This window comes from Hemicordylus capensis, chromosome 2 (assembly GCF_027244095.1).
Source record: "Hemicordylus capensis ecotype Gifberg chromosome 2, rHemCap1.1.pri, whole genome shotgun sequence".
Lineage (NCBI taxonomy): Eukaryota > Metazoa > Chordata > Lepidosauria > Squamata > Cordylidae > Hemicordylus > Hemicordylus capensis.
The window spans coordinates 219,015,904-219,032,984 of record NC_069658.1 but is presented as its reverse complement, the minus strand read 5'-3'; the positions used below and the strand labels follow the sequence as shown (position 1 = coordinate 219,032,984).

The window sequence follows — 17,081 nt, the reverse complement described above, 5'->3', positions numbered from 1 at the left end:
TAAAAAGAATTGTTGGGACAATTTGTGTGTATATAGGAGCCTGCTTTAGCAGAGAGTTAGTCAGGGTTGAAAAAGAGAGCCCAAGAGTTGAAGTCAGTCCTGGAGAGTGAGAGTCTGAAGTGAAAAAGCCAAGTTGGAAAGAGCTGAAGAGTAGCTTGCAGAATCAGAGAAGGGTGCAGAGCTTGCAGTCAAAGCAGAAGGCTTGGAGAAAGACAGAGAGGCTGCAGGACTAAAGAACTGCTGGCAAAGAGCTCTTAAAATTACTGGCAGAGAGGGGAAAGCTTGAACTGAGGAAAAAGAACGAAGCGTTGCTGAAAGGTGTTCATCAAGGTCTCTAAGTTAGGCTCAGTGAGAGTCCGGTTAATGGATATGTTTTTGCCCACATTTTGTTTGTTCCCGATGCTCTTTTGGTTGATGGTTTTGTTGTATATATACTAAATTTGTGAAGCAACTTCTGATTGAACTAACTGCAAAGCAAAATTTCTTGTTTATAGAAAAATTGTAGCTTCTGTTTCTCCACCCCATGCCTATAGGCCATACCACTATGCCAAAGTTTGCTTTTTGCAACAGAAGTTTGAAAGGCTGTTGTGGTTGACTCAGCCTAGAGCACAACAGTGGCAGCTGTTAAACTGGAAATTATCAGGGAGATCTGTGCCATGTGTTAGTGGTGCAGTTCCTTAACACGTGGTGGGATACTGCTATTCCTCCACAACATGCAATACTGTATGAGATCACAATCTATTCAGGGCATCAGGAAAATCTGCATAGTGAAATTTTCTGAGAAGAAGTCAATGCAAATATTATGCAAATAAGGAAATTCTCAGAACTTTTCCCAACTCATTTCCCCCCAGAAGATCCACATCTCTGGCAGCAACACAGCAGGAACTCTGTCATCAGGTTTGGATGGGAGCAGGCAGTCCCCTGGGATACACCTTGACTAAAAAAAAATGTTTTTTGACTGTTACAAAAGTGTGAAACTTGCATGACGTATATGAATTCTAGTAACGTAGGAAACCGCCTTACACGAATCAGACTACTGGTCCATCTAGCTCAGTATTGCCTACTCTAACTGGCAGTGGCCGTCCAAGGTTTCAGGCAGAGGTCTTTCCCAGCCTTTCCTGGAGATGCTGGGATTAAACTTGGGGCCTTCTGTATGCAAAACAGATGCTCTGTCACTATGGGGAACATTTTACAGAAAACAGTGCTTATGTGTCTCACCCATCCAAACCAAGGAAAGTTATGCTAGCAAAGAGGTCAATTCACACTCGCTACCGCAAGACCGGCTCTTCTCGACTTTGGATTTCCTATTGCAAGTCCCCTAAGATTTCCATACAGCCGTAGCAGCAGGATAGAGGAGATGCCCAGGAGGAGTGGTGGGAACAGTCGAGTGATCCTTCCAGGGCAGAAAGTGTTGCCGAGAGTGTCCTGCAAAAAGGCTTGCTCCCCACACGCTCCCTTATTAAATGAAAGTAACTGTAAAAGATTGGAAGAGAAGGCATTACTTTGTCCGCAGGTGGTAAAGGGAGGTGGGAGCCATGTACCTCCTGCCAAAGTGAAGGGTTTCGTTAATGCTGAGGTATACAAGGGAGTGAGCCAGAGGTAGACCACCTTGACACTCCAGCTGCTGTTGAACTACAACTCCCATCATCCCCAGCCACATCGTGGCTGGGGATGATGGAAGCTGCAGTTCGACAACAGCTGGAGCGTCAAGGTTGCCTAGCCCTGGAATGAGCCACTGCTGCTTGGAAAGGTGGGTCAAAATCATCTAGAAGCAACTCAAAGGATGAAAGAGAGCACGAGACATTGGAGCAACGTTGCCATGCCCCTTGGAAATTTGGTTCCTTACCCAGTCTGGAAGGGCAGCCCATGTTGGCACCCGCTGGCACAGGTCCCGCAAAACCCGGATGATGATCACACACGACTGCAGGCCATTCGCTCGGGCCTTTGTGGAGAGAAAACACACACGCCTCCAGCTCATCAGTAACTCCCAACTCCAGGACTCCGGCTCCTGGGAGTCCAGAATCCCCCCACCCACTGTGCCTCGCATCCCTATTTGCTTGAGGCCAGCTCCCTGTCCGATCAGTATCCTCGGGAGGAGTCTTTCCGCCCACCCCCCCACCCCGGTCTCTGGACTGAGAATGATGGGATCACTCCCAACTAAGTGATGCAGCACACTACCCATCCCCAGACGAGTTTCCCCATTGTGTCTCTGCATCTCTCAACTCCTCTAGGCTTGCTCTTGTCCAACTAGGAAACATCCAGAAATATGGGGTGGGTGGGGGGAATTCTGCACAATCTACAGATTCCTTTCTTGGGTGCCTTCCCATTTTAATTCAGAAAAACAGCCGATTTCAGCTCTCCAGTTTTTGGGATCCTCCTCCTGGAGCAGCCACTGAGCAGGAGAAGCCATGTGGCTCTTACTAGATAATGGATCTGTCCTTAGCCCCAGATGTCAATGTGCAGGCATGCACACGCACGGACACGCATGCAGTGTCTTGTGGTACCTTAATACTAACAAACTTACCATATTTACCCAAATAGTAGACTACCCAGAATTTAAGATGACCCCCCAATTTCCAACACAAAAAGGATGGGGGGAAACAAGTCTTGGATTCAGGGACAGACGGCTTTGCTGTCACATCCATTAGTCTTTAAGGCACCACAAGACTTTGCTGTAAAGAGACCAGTACGGCCACCCCTCTGGAGTTGGCCACAATGGGAATCCAACAGGGCAAGTCCCAAATGGTTTTTGAATTATTCACAGCAGCAATTCCAATGGCTTTGGCAGCTGAAGTGGGCTCTGGACATTTAGGGTTGGTAAAAGAAAGGCTCTTGGTCAATGTAGCACAGGAGTTTGACTTTTTTAAAAAGGAAAAAAAACCCAAGTACACCCCTTCTATCGCAAAGCTTCCGCTCAGGTACTCCAGACAAGCAGCAGCCAAGAACGGTCGACCCCCAGAAGTAAATCTTGCCAAAGTTGGTGGGAAATAAAATACAAGCTAAGCCTCGAAATCTGGTGGAACACAACTCAACCCCCAAACTCTATTCTGAGACTCCCTTCCTGGTCCCATCCTCCGGAGCAGGCCTGCTCAACTTTCGCCCTCCTGCAGATGTTGTCCTACAACTCCCATAACCCCCGACTCTTGGCCACTGTGGCTGGGGATGATGGGAGTTGTAGTCCCAAGAGCAGCGGGAGGGCCCAAGTTGAGCAGGCCTGTTCTGGAGCCTCAGGGCCAGGCCACAGCACAGCCATGAACAGTATTACCTCTGATTTTTTTCCCTATCAGTGAGCAGAATGAGTTTTGTTCTGGGGGGCAGTATCTCCCAGCCCGGCTGGGAGAGGGGACAACTTGGACCTTGGTGTGGGGTAAGGCGGCAGTGGTGGGAGCAGCAGCATGCCTGCCACTTAGAGCTACGCGGGGGGCTGACATTTTGTGTGTGTGCGCACGCACCTTTGAGGGCACATGACCTGACCCTGACTCCCCCTTCTACTCTCCATGTGGCTAGGTGCTCAGGTCCAGCCCATTCCTCCCTCAGCCTGACAGACAGGCTCACTAAGCATCAGCCCAAATTTCCCTTGCTGCCAAGCCTGTCAGTCAGGCTGAGGGAGGAATGGGCTGGACCTGAGCACCTAGCCAGCCAGTCATGGGGAGAGGGGAAGGAAGGGATGCTGCCTGACACTCTTCCCCCCTCCCCTCTCTTCCTCTTAGAGGAAGAGAGCTGGTCTTGTGGTAGCAAGCATGACTTGTCCCCTTAGCTAAGCAGGGCCCACCCTGGTTGCATATGAAAGGGAGACTAGAAGTGTGAGCACTGGAAGATATTCCCCTCAGGGGATGGAGCCACCGTTCTGGGAAGAGCAGAAGGTTCCAAGTTCCCTCCCTGGCAGCATCTCCAAGGTAGAGCTGAGAGAGATTCCTGCCTGCAACCTTGGAGAAGCCGCTACCAGTCTGTGAAGGCAATACTGTGCTACATGGACCTGTGGTCTGACTCTGAATATATGGCAGCTTCCTATGTTCCTCTCGGAGCGGAAGCCAAGTGTTTGGGGGAGGTGGGAGGGTTCTGAGTGCCCGCTGCAAGGCTTCAGGGTACCCCTGGCTGAAAACCCCTGCCTTAGCAGATGAGAACGCTCCCATGGCAGGAGAGGAAGCGAGCTAAAATGAAAGTGCTCCAAGTAGTTTGCATCGTAAGATGAATACGCACGCTTTATAATCCCTATCAACACAAACACTTCAGGCCCTCAGACTTGCACGGAGGAATCCCTGCTCTCTTCCCAGACCCACCTGCCCACCTCCCAGCCACAGCCCACATGCTGGCCCCCAGCCCTCCTCTGAGAAGCTCCTTCTCACCTGGAACCATTTAGCATGGCGAAGAGCAGCTAGTGACTTCAGGCATTTCTCCTTGTTCAAGATATCGGAGGAGTTGAGCTGAAGTTCTGAGGAGGTCTCTAAGAGGCACAAGGGGGGGGGACCGGGGGGGATGACACTCAGGTCAGACGACTCAGAAGATGCCTTGGGCGTTGGTGGCCCACTGCAAGCAGAGGGGACTGTGGGTGGCCCCCCATTATGCAACGTGCTAGGAAGGCACTTCCTTGCAGGGCAAATGTAATGCAGGAACAGCCCTGCTGGATCAGGCCCAAGGTCCCTCTAGTCCAGCATCTGGTTCCCCCTAGTAGCCCACCCGATGGCCCTGGGAAGCCCACAACTATGAGATGAAGGCCTGCCCTCTCTCCTGCTGTTGCTCCCCTACAACTGGTATTCAGAGGCATCCTGCTCCGGAGCCTGGAGGCAGCCTATAGCCACCAAGCTTAGCAGTCATTGACAAATCTGTCCCCCGTGGATTCGTTGACGCCTGTGTAAAGCCACCCAAGCTAGTGACCCTCACCACAACTGGGGGCAGAGCAGGAAGCGGACAGAGTGCAGGGCAAGGACACCCCCACCACCACCAAGCAGCGGTTCAAGAAGTTGTGGCATCCAGGGAAGCTGTGCGTGGGGTAGACCCGCATCTCCGAACACGCAGCAGGCATGCAGCTGGGACTTGGGGAGTTAAAGCCAGTCAGTTCAGCTGCATGTGCCTGAGCATTTGGAGAGGCCCATCTCCTTTCGCAGCCCGATGCACTGGGGCCGTAGCTCAGTGGGAGAGTGTCTGGTCGGCACCCAGAAGGTCCCAGGCTCAATCAATCCTCGGCAGCATCTCCAAGTAGGGCGGGAAGGTCTCCTGCCTGAAGCCTTGTAGAATAGCTGCTAGTCAGTGTAGGTAACACGGAACGAAACGGACCAGCACTCTGACTCAGCAGAAGGCAGCTTCCTATGCTTACTGCAGTGAGCACCAGCAAAATGCAGATGGACCTGGGATGTCATGTGAAATGGCTGTTACACAGCACTTTTCAGAGCGGGAGTGGCTCTCTTTGCACCCATCACACATACAACCGTGAACATACAAAAGTCGTCTTCTGCGGAGTTGGACCACTGGTCCACCTAGCTCAGTACTGACTACACAAAGCTGGCAGCAGCTCTCTTGGGTTTCGGATGGGGGCCTCTCCATGCCCTGCAGACTGGACTTGGGACTCTTCGAGTGCGTGAAGCAGATGCTCTGCTACTGAGCGAGGCCCCTCCTCAAAGACGCAGCTTACAGAGCTCTCTTAGCCCACATTGGCCTATCTAGTCAAGCATGGTCTGCTCCACTTTGGGCCTCCAACAGATGGTGGCCTGCAACTCCCATCATCCCTGGCTATTGGCCATTGTGGCCAGTGATTATGGGAGTTGTAGTGCAAAAACAGCTGGGGGGAGGCCTGAGTTGAATGGGCCTGGTCTATGCTGACTGGAGCAGCCTCACCCGGGGATGCTGGGAGAACTGAACCTGGGATCTCTGACATCCAAAACAAGTTTCAACCACTGAGAAATGTTTTTTTTTTTAATAATTCTTTTCTCTCTTTTCTTTTTTTAATACTGGGTTTTAAATGTTTTAATGTTTTTAATTGTTAAGTGATTTGATGTTTTAAATTATTTTAATTGTAAACCGACCAGAGACACAAGTTTTGCATGGTATAGAAAATGTAATAAACTAAATAAATAAATGCAGTTCAACAATGGAATCAATTACTCGGGGGGTGGGGGGGGTGAGCTCCCCCCACTAGAGGTCTTCAAGCAGACGACCTCTGCACTGCCAGTCGTTAGGGCTGGGTCTGGATTTCCTGCTTTGAGGGAGGGGCTGGGCGAGACGGCCTATGAAGCCCCCTTCAATTCTACGGTTCTATGAGGCAAGTCAAGCATGGGCTGAACTTCCAGATGTACAAAAGGCAAGACCTGTTTGTCTCTCATTCTGCATCTGTTTAGCATCTTTGTTTCTGTCATTGCGGGACCTTCATGGACAGCCCTTGTGGAAAGCTGGTCAGGCACGACACCAAGCCACAGTGAGAACCAATACTGGAGTGCCCAGTGCACACAGGGAGTTATTCATTTGCCTCCACTGAATTCTATCCCCATTTTCTAAGGTGTTAGGTCTCTCCCCCAGTTCTGTGTAATTTGCACATTTAACGAGGATTCCTTCCTCACAGGTGAAAGAAAAAAAACCCCAAGACCAGCACTAGATTAGGGCATCTGACCAGCAGCACTCTCAGTGAGATGACTGCCAACTAACCTTCATCAGAGGGTGCCTCTTCTCTCATCAGAGGAGACGTGAGCGACACCGTGACCTGCATTTTGGGCTCCTTGCAGGAAGCAATGACTATACTGGCTTCCTCAGAGTTGGGCACAACTTCATAGCCGTCATTCGTCACCTTCTGGAAAAATAAGCCGCAAGACAAACCATCAGCTGTACATGCATTCTGCTTGAAAATGATCAAGTCTCAAAACAGACTTTAGAGCAGTGGTTCCCAACCTGGGTTCCTCCAGATGTTGCTGAACTACAACTCCCAGCCATAATAAATGGTAGCTGGAGCTGCTGGGAGCAACATCTGGAGAAACCCAGGTTGGGAACCACTGCTTTAGAGACTGGGATCCCACCTAAAAATGATTGCGGGATCTGGTCTTTGTCATCTACAGGCATCACCCTCCACTGCTGCTAGAGGTTGGTGGTTCACATCATTTCTGCAGAATCGAATTGTGATAGCCTCACCCTCCAAATCTGTCTCCTGAACAAAACTACAGGCTCAGACAATTAAACCAGATTGTCACATTTTATTCTGCGATAAGCCTACACAGAATTCATTCTTGCTTCAAAGGCCACAAGGGCACTCGCACTGCATCATGCCTGGCTGCCTCCTCCTGCCTTGAGGATGTTCACCTTCTCTTCTCTGGCACACTTCTATCCTTTTCTCTATCAAGAACTCTGCTGCCAACACAATAAGGATGTGTAGAACATTCCGATGGTGAAACGTTTGCTTCAAAACTTGAGTGCCATCTCTAAACAGGCTGTTTTGAACTCAGAACACAACACCCTTTAATCAAGGGCCTGTTCTGAGCTCAGAGCAGAACCACCCGTTTTGACTGGAATGTTTTGGACTTCTGAGCACCATTTGGATGCCTGTTTTCCTCTCGCCGATTGGTTTTCTGGCACTGGCTTCTGATTGGCTTGTGATCCCCTTGCTTCTTGGTTGGCTTGTTATCATACAAATCAAGCATTGTCATGGGCAACTGCCCCAATTGGCTGGGGGGGGGGGAGGAGGGGAACACTTTTGGAGGGAGGGCCAGGGAGGCAAAGAGAGTCCTTGCAGTCTCTTCAAGAAGATACATCCGGGGAGGAGGAAAACCAGCATCCTCCTCAATCAAGGAAGGTTTGATTTTGTGGTTTTCTTTTCTCAGCACTGAGTAAAAGATGCTGTTGTCAGATTGACAACAGCAAAATCTGGGTGCCTTCCTTGAGTTGTAGTTTGTTTTGTTTGCGAGATAATGTTGTGGCAAGAAATGGACAACGGCAGCTCTCTCTGTGTAATGTTACTACAGCATAGGCACTGTGGCTGGCATTGGATTCTGGGTCAGAGATTATCTTTTGCCATTTTGACTGTTTGAAATGTGTGTTCTGTGTTGGGACAGATTCCCTTTTACTGTATGCTTCTATGCTTTTCAAGGCAGGGCTGCAAAATGCATTGCAATCAGAGTGCAGCTTGTTCCGGCCATAGGGAACAGTGAGGAAACCTCAAAACACCCCATTGTACTCCAGAGACAGGTCCTAGGAACACCATAGTTGATTGTGTGGTAGGGCATGATAGCTGCTACCTACCACCCAACCCACAAAAGCAAGCAAGCAAGTGGGCAATTTTAAACAAGTAGTTAACCTTTCTCCAAACCTCCCAATAGGATTCTGTCAGTCTCTTCAATTCAATGTTGCTGTCTTAGCTCTCTCCCAGTATATCTACATGAAGGCGCCTCCCTCCCTTTCTCCAAATTCCATTCAAAATTCACCTTTCCCATATAGCCTTGGGCACAGTGTTCCCTCTAAGGTGTGCACATGTGCATGCACTCACAAGCTTTTGGATGGATGCTCAGTTAGTTTTAGATCCCGCTCAGGTTGAATCAGGAAAGCCCCATTCTGAATGCACATGTACACATACTGCCTTGATACTGCCGCCCAGAACAAAACTCATTCCACACAAAGATGGGGGGGGGGAGGGAAATAGGAAAGAACATTACTTGGACACAAGCCCCAATTTCTCAGCCCCAACTACAGTATAACCAAGTTTTAAAGCATACGCTCACATTCATTACTTATTACCCTCAGAATATTTGTGCACTATAGCACGGGCTAGCAACCTTTTAGAAAGTGGTATTTTATTCACCCTAACTTAAGGTTTTTGCATGCCAGAACATAAAGAACAGCCCTGCTAGATCAGACCTAAGTCCTATCTAGTCCAGCATCCTCACACAATGGCCCACCAGATGCCTCTGAAATGCCCACAGGCAGGAGCTGAGGGCATGCCCTTTCTCCTACTGTTACTCCCCTGCAACTGTTATTTAGAGGCATCTTGCCTCTGAGGCTGGAGGTGGCCCAGAGTCACCAGACTAGCAGATACTGATAGACCATGAATTTGTCTAAGCCCCTTTGGAAGCAATCCAAGCTAGGGGCCATCATCACATCCTGTGGCAGAGAATTCTATAGATTATTGATGCACTATGTGAAAAAGTACTTCCTTTTGTTGGTCCTGAATTTGCTGGCCTTCAGTTTCATGAGATGACCCCTGGTTCTAATGACGTGAGAGAGGGAAAAAGATTTTTCTGTCCAGTCTCTCTCTTGCATACATCATTTTATACACCTGTATCATATCTCCCCATAGTTGCCTCTTTTCCAAACTAACAAGACCCAGATGCTGTAGCCTCCCCTCATAAGGAAGGTGTTCCAGGCCCCTGATCATCTTGGTTGCCCTCGTCTGCACCTTCTCCAGTTCTACAATGTCCTTCTTTAGATGCAGTGGCCAGAATTGTATGCAGTACTCCAAGTGTGGCCACACCATGGTCTTATATTAGGGCATTCTAATATTAGCAGTTTTATTTTCAATCCCCTTCCTAATGATTCTAGAATGCTTCCAGCGGCATCTGGTGGGCCACTGTGCGAAATGGGATGCTGGACTAGATGGGCCTTGGGCCTGATCCAGCAGGGCTGTTCTTATGTTCTTATGAATAGGCCTTTTTCACAGCTGCCGTGCACCGAGTTAGCACTGAGTTATCAAGCTGTCCACCCTGACCCAAAGATCTCTCTCCTGGTCAGTCAATGACAGCTCAGACCCCATCAGTGTATATGTGAAGCTGGGGTTTTTTGGCCCCAAATGCATCACTTTACACTTACTTACATTGAACCACATCTACCATTTTGTCACCCACTCCCCCAGTTTGGAGAGGTCCTTTTGGAGCTTCTCATTTGTTTTGAATTTCTCTCACGTCATCTGCAAATTTGGCCACTTCGCTGCTTACCCAAACTTCTGGTTTATTTATGAACATGTTAAAGAGCACTGGTCCCTCCCAGTACACGCTGCTAGTCCAGATCCCTGGGGCACCCCATTTCTTACTTACCTCCATGGTGAAAACTGTCCATATATTCCCTTCTTATTGCCCTTTATTTAGCTGTCCATTTATGCCAGCAATACGTGTTTAGATTCTAACCACCCCACCGCTGGGGTTTGCCCTTCTTCCCCCTGCCCCTGAAAACCACCCTCTTGAGCAGAGGGCCCCAAATTGGGACTAGCAGCATGCATGCCACTTTTGGCACATGTCATAGGTTGCCAACCCCTGCATTACAGCATTCACATGTATGATCAGTGTACACAAACTGCTGATCCACAGTTATTTGGTCTTTTCACAGAGAAGACCGGGCCTTCTCTGTTGCTGCCCCAGGGCTTTGGAATGCACTATTTCAAAATAAGAGTTGCTCCATCTGTTTGCTTTTTAAAAGACCCTTATGTTTTTATATTGTATTTTGGACTATGTACACAAACATACACTCACTCAAACACTAAACTAAAGTGTGCCGTCAAGTCAATTTTGACTCCTGGCGCCCACAGAGCCACGTGGTTTTCTTTGGTGGAATACAGGAGGGGTTTGCCATTGCCTCCTCCTGTGCAATGTGAGATGATGCCTTTCAGCATCATGCTCTCTCTCCGCTGCCCAATGGTAGTATATACATGTGATAAATAACAAATTGCGTTCAACACACAGAGCAGTATGTCCCATCTGTGTCCAGCATCCAGGTACACATTCAGATGTGCACAGACATCTGTATGCAGATATCCACAAGTTTGTGACTAGCCCTCATCTCCATTGCTTTTCTTATGCTCGGTTTCAAGTTGTAAGCTCACTAGGGGCAGAGACCTGGTGAGCTTTTTTTGTTTTTGCTCATGGAACTCTATAAAGCATCATGTATATTGACATCCACATGCCAACACACACGTTTGGCAAAAGGAGACCCAAACCGACAGCAGCCAGGGATGGAGAGGGGTTGCCCTTACCCCCAACTGTTTCGGCAGCTGCTCTGCAATGCTCTGGAGCAGCGTCAGAGTGGGCTTCTGGGCCGACAGCAAGATCAGCTGCACGTTCCTGTCTCCACGGAGAAGCAGCCCTTTTGCCAACACTCCGACTCTCATGACGCCTTTCAGAACCCGGGGTGGGCCTTCTGTCTTCCTGCAAAAAGAAAAAACTCCATGAGGACTAGTTACATTTTACAGACTTTTTTTTTTTTAAAAAGAGGAAGTTTCTGAGTGAACTACCAAGCCCCTTATATGTGGCTTCGGCATTATCCAAGAAGATGGCATGGGGTTGTTCCCTAGCTGCTTGATCTCACTGAACAAATTTGGGGTCCACTACCAAAGAAGCCACCTTTTATGCAGCACCAGAAGCAGTTTTGAAAAAAGGTTTGAGTAACTGAGAGAGGGTGTGGCGCAGTGTTCCCTAAGGCATGCACGCTCACACATTTTTTTATGTCGGCTCCGTTAATTTTAGATCCCGCTCAGGTGGAATCAGGGAGTCCTCACTCTGAATCGCATGTGCGCGCACACTGCCTTGATACTGCTGCCCAGAACAAAACTCATTCTGCACACAGATGGAAAAAATTAGAGAACATTGGTGTGGTGCTGTGGACAGAGAGCGACACGAGGGTAAACTTTTTGGTTTTGTTGTAAACCGCCCAGAGACGTTAAGTTTTGGGCGGTATACAAATATGTAAAATTAAAAAATAATGATGATTAACCTGGGCTCAAGACCCTGCTCGGCCATTGCCTTTCCCTGGGCGATGGTGGACCAGTTCCTCTCTCTGCTTTCATCCAGCAATTAGCATTTGTCCAGCACTTTCAAGTGATAATCCCCTGATAACTGAACAAAGAGGCAGATTCTTTTTGAGAGGCAGAGAGCAGTGATTCTCTCTATTTAGCGGGGGAGAGCAACTGGCCCTATCCACCCCCAGCACAGCATCCCTCCAGTGGCTGTTGCTGGAGTCTATGTTTTCGTTTTTAAAAGATTGTGAGCCCTTTGGGGACAGGGAGCCATTTTTATTTATTTATCTACGTAAACTGCTTTGGGAGCTTTTGTTGAAAAGTGGTATAGAAATATTCATCATATTTGTATAAGTGCTTCAAATGCTTCACATATATTGGGTGTAATTTTCCAGTTATAATACATCTCCCTATATTGTACAAAGGGTGAAATTTCAAAAGAAAATATGATGGAGGAAAATCAATGTTCCCATATTTTATACACACCAAACTTGGGACGGTGATGCCACTGAGTGGCCTGGACAAGAAGAGCTACTGCTAACTGGTACAGGCTCTGCAACTTGCCTTGGCAGGAAGCAGGAAAGAGTTTCATGGCTGGCAGGGTTTGGCACTGCTAGCTGTTCTGTAGTGATGTACACGGACCGGTCCGGAGGCCATTCTACAGGCCTCCGGACCAGTCCGAGCATGGGCGGTTCACAGTTCAAGTGAATTTGGGTAGGGGTTCCTTTAAGTGCAGGAGGAGGGTGTACTTACCCCTCCCGCTGCTTTCCCCCCTCCCATGCGCCTTTTTTCGTTAGCAATTGGGGCGGCAGGATACCTCCCTGCCGCCCCTTCCCCTTCTCGGCTGCAAAAGGCTTCAGGAAGCCTTTTGCGCGTGCACATGTTGTGCGCGCGCATCACATCTCTGCGACGTGCGCACGTGTGTAGCCATGTGCACGAACGTTGTAGAGACGTGAAGCGCGCGTGACGTGTGCCTGCGCAAAAGGCTTCCTGAAGCCTTTTGAAGCCGAGAGGGGGAAGGGGCGGCAGGGAGGTTCCGTGCACATCTACAGTTATTGCACATACAGTAACAGACAACAGGGAAGCGGGCAATAGGGATGTGCACAGAACCGGGCGGGGGTGGCTCAAAAGGGTGGGGGTAGAACTTTAAGGGTGGGGGAGGGTGCACTTACCCCTCCCCCTGCTTCCCCACCACCACCACCACCCGTACTGGAGTCCTGTAAAATCTTTCGGGGCAGGAGTGTACCTCCCTGCCACCCCTTCCCTTCTTCGGCCAGAAGTGCCGGGCGAGAACGTCGCAATTGTGCGTGAGCCTGTCTGGTGTGTGTGCGCCTCCAGTACTTCTAGCCGAAGAGGGGAAGGGGCAGCAGCGAGGTACACTCCTGCCCCAAAAGATTTTACAGGACTCCAGCACTGGTGGTGGTAGTGGGGAAGCAGGGGGAGGGGTAAGTGCACCCTCTGCCACCCTTAAAGCCCCCCACCCCCACCGAATGTTTGAACCGACCAGTGTTGTTTGGAGGCTCGTAAGAGGGCCTCCAAACAGGTTCATGCACATCCCTAGCAGGCAGATCACTGGATGTGTATCTAATCATTCAGAGCCTGATTTGAGCCCACTGGTTCAGGGAGAGGAGAGGAGAGGAGAGGAGGGGTGCCCAAAGAGAATATACCTCAGCACGGCAGGAAGGAATGTGATGAAATTCAGCAAGAAGCAAGATAAGGGGCAAAGAAAGAAGCGGCTCTGTGCAGCAGGTATTACTTGAAAAATGCCTCCTTCCCCCCTAAAATGTATTATTATTATTATTTATTATTATTTTTACATTTATATCCCGCTCTTCCTCCAAGGAGCCCAGAGCAGTGTACTACATACTTGAGTTTCTCTTTCACAACAAGCCTGTGAAGTAGGTTAGGCTGAGAGAGAAATGACTGGCCCAGAGTCACCCAGCTAGTTTCATGGCTGAATGGGGATTTGAACTCGGGTCTCCCCGGTCCTAGTCTAGCACTCTAACCACTACACCATGCTGGCTCTCCTGTATATCGCTGTATATCTCGTGTTATACGCGTCATGGATTAAAGCTGTTATTAGAGGGATGTAATAATTATATTGTAATTGGAAGATTTCAGTATCTTGCCATTATACTTACAAGAAACCTGCTAAGGGAAGCAAAGGAGTCTGATCACCATAAGAACATAAACACAGCCTTGTTGGATCAGGCCCAAGGCTCATCTATCTACTCCAGCATCCTGTTTCACACAGTGGCCCACCAGACGTCTCTGAGAAGCCCACAGGCAAGAGGGGAGCGCCTGCCCTCTCTCTTGCTATTGCTCCCCTGCAACTGGTCTTGAGAGGCATCGTGCCTCTGAGGCTGGAGATGGCTCACAGCCACCAAACTAGGAGCCATGGATAGACCTATCCACCATGAATCTGTCTAAGCCCCTTTTAAAGCCATCCAAACTGGTGGCCACCACCACATCCCATGGCAGAGAATTCCATAGGTTAATTATGCGCTGTGTGAAAAAGTACTTCCGCTTGTTGGTCCTAAATTTCCCCATGTTGCAGCAGCTTGCCTAAGGTCATCCAGCAAGTTCACAGCAGGGATGAGAGATTCAACCCTGCAACTTTCTTTGCTACTAGGCTGCACCAATTCTCCTAAAAAAGTAGACGGAAATGAGGGGAGGCAAGTGGAAGGTTGGGACTGAAGTGGAATAAACCATCAAATCTGCAAACTTCCATGGATTGATCCATAAAGAAACTTTTTTAAAGTAACACCCAACATTCAAATTTCCTTTCTGAAAGAAATAAGTGCACTTCTACGAACTGTAGGTGCTGGTTACCCTCCGAGAAGAGGAAATGCAATGGCACCTGCGGCGACACAGCCATGCACCAAGCAAGACAAAGAGTAGCATCCAGAAAAAAAGTCCAGGTGGGATTTTCTTCTTAGGCAAAGCAGGGGTTGGGGTGGGGGATTTTCAGCTGTTCTCTTTCCCCTCTGCAGCCCTCTGCAAATCTGCTGCTGAGGGTGAGAGGACTCACAGGAACAGATTTTCAGAGAGCTGTGGAGGAAAGAGAGAATTGCTGAAAACTGCCCTTTCCGTTGCACAAGCAAAGACATTCTGCATGCACAACATTTAATTTAGATGCCACCCAAAACATGCTTTTTGTTTCAGAATGATTGCTCCGGTAATATCAGATCTAAGGAGATTTAATCAATTTACCAATGGAAATATATCTGATCAATCAGAAATCTGATCAATTTTCATGGGGGCAAATTGCTGCTGTTTCCAGCTGAGGTAGTGAACACTATCCAAGAGAATGTACATAGGAATGTAGGAGGCTGCCTAGCTGTCTGAGCGAGTCAGACTCTGGTCCAGCTAGCTCAGTACCATCTACACCAATTGGCAGAGGCTCTCCAAGGTTTCAGGCAAGTGCCTTTGCCAGCACTACCTGGAGACGCTGCCAGGGATTGAACATGGGATCTTCTCCATGCAAAGCAGATGCTCTGCCACTGAGATATGGCCTCTGACTATCAACTGTGGAGAACCAAAAAGGGTGGCTATATCACCTTTCCCAGCAGATGAGATTCTCCAGAGCATGTGGCTGCCAAAAGCTGGTAATGCACATGTCATTTTTGAGCAACCATAATTTTTTAGACACCCTCTCAGGGATCCTGACAGCACAAGGACCGGCAAGTACAATCACTACCTGCCTGACCATGTCTTAAGTACCAGAAAATACCCCTGGAGGGATGGGCTGTGTCTGGTGTTACCCTCTCTCTTTATTTCCTTCCTCTTTTTCTGTTTCCTGTTCTGTCAGCCAATCAGAGACAAGCCTAAGGGCACGCTCAGAGTGCGACACAACTTTCTGAATGGCCTGCAGCTCTTCCTCTGTTGGGTAGATGTTGGAGTGCTTTGTCATGATGTGACGATCATCGGAAGAGTCTGGCCGCCGAGTGGGCTGAGGGAGATAAAATGACAGACTTTAACTAGCAATCTGGAAGGAGAAAAAGAAGAACAGAAAATGCATTTCAGTAGGATCTTCACTGCTGAAGTCACAAAAACACACAAAGCCAAGTATTTCAAGCCTGAGAAGAGGATGGAAGATGGGGTAGAGTAGGCCCTTGGGGGGAGCGGGGGGAGCTGAGAGAGAGGGGGGGCCTAGCCAGGGCACATTCCATCCCTGCTAGGAGTCCCTAACCCACCCCTTAAGTATTCTATGGGTCTTAACAAGCGACTGTTTGGGAATCATTAATAAAACCCATTACTGTTCTCTAGGATGTCTGCATTGATGGTACATCTGCTCTGCATGCAGAAGGGCCCGGGTTCAATCCCTGGCAGCCTCTCCAGGCAGAGCTGGGGAAGACTCTTGCCCGAAACCTTGGAGAGCTGCTGCCAGTCAGGGTTGGCCATACTGAGCCCGATGCACCGGACTCGAAGAAGTGGGTGGAGGGAACGGGGTGCAGGACCATCTGGGCACCCACCAAGAGCGGAGGGACGGGCACCCCGGGCCTGCCCATGAGAGGAGGAGGACGCCAGTCTGCTGCCAGCCGCCGCCGCTGCTGCTCCTCCCAGTACAGCTGCTCTTCTTCCACCCGCCGCCAATAGAGCTCTTCTTCATAACGCCTGTGTGAGAAGAAGAGGGACAGCATGTAGGAACCGCGTTAGAAGGCCTGGACTGCAGGCGAGCTGCCGCTCCCTTGCAGGCAGGATGAAGTGGTGGCAGCAGGCCTGCTTTGGGGACAGGCAGCAAACACCTCCTGGGCGAGACAGACCCGCGTTCTTCACCGTGAGGCCCGGAAGCCGAGAGCAGCTTCCACGGGCCCCAAGTGCAGCTCCCTAGTTCCTCAGGAGGCCTGTGGGAAGCAGCAGCTCAGGCCAAAGCCGGACACTCTGCACAGGCCGCACTGGGCAGAGGTGACCATTCCCAGCGTGCAGTGCTGCTGTCTGCTCAACTCTGGTGGGGCTCCTTTATTAACCCTCTCGGAAGGCATAGGTGGTGCATTTCCCCCACGGAGTCCTATGGGGAAAGCTCGGGGAGGAGGACGACCCTTTGCAGCACTCCACGCATGCCTTCCAAGGTGGTGCTGGGGCTCGAAAGGGCTCCGGACAACTTCTGCACATTCCACCTTGATCCTGCAGATGATGCAGCCAAGGAGTGCAGTGGGAGAAAATGCAGAGAGCAGATCTGGGGCCAGGTCACTGCCAGGGAGTCAAGTGCTATTTGCTGCAGTAATTATTTTTACGTTTATACCCAGCTCTTTTCCTGAGGTGCCCAGAGTGAGGTACGTGATTAGGTCTATCCTCACAACCACCTTGTAAGGTAGGTTAGGCTGTGAGATACGTGACTGGTCCAGGGTCACCCAGCGAGTTTCATGGCTGAACAGGGATTTGAACT

The 17,081-nt window shown here is 49.6% G+C and overlaps 1 protein-coding gene across 3 annotated transcripts in view; it reads right to left on the bottom strand.

Moving 5' to 3' along the window:
- The window catches only part of LOC128345187 (zinc finger RNA-binding protein-like), a 61,767-nt gene that overhangs the window by 10,653 nt on the left and 34,033 nt on the right, over nucleotides 1-17,081 (bottom strand). For all 3 annotated transcript variants that reach the window (XM_053296759.1, XM_053296757.1, XM_053296758.1), the window contains 6 exons: nucleotides 16,168-16,309; nucleotides 15,457-15,644; nucleotides 10,934-11,105; nucleotides 6,637-6,778; nucleotides 4,347-4,444; nucleotides 1,847-1,942 (listed from right to left, as the gene is read on the bottom strand). In XM_053296759.1, coding sequence (XP_053152734.1) covers nucleotides 1,847-1,942; nucleotides 4,347-4,444; nucleotides 6,637-6,778; nucleotides 10,934-11,105; nucleotides 15,457-15,644; nucleotides 16,168-16,309 — 838 coding nt within the window. The remainder of the gene's footprint in view (nucleotides 1-1,846; nucleotides 1,943-4,346; nucleotides 4,445-6,636; nucleotides 6,779-10,933; nucleotides 11,106-15,456; nucleotides 15,645-16,167; nucleotides 16,310-17,081) is intronic.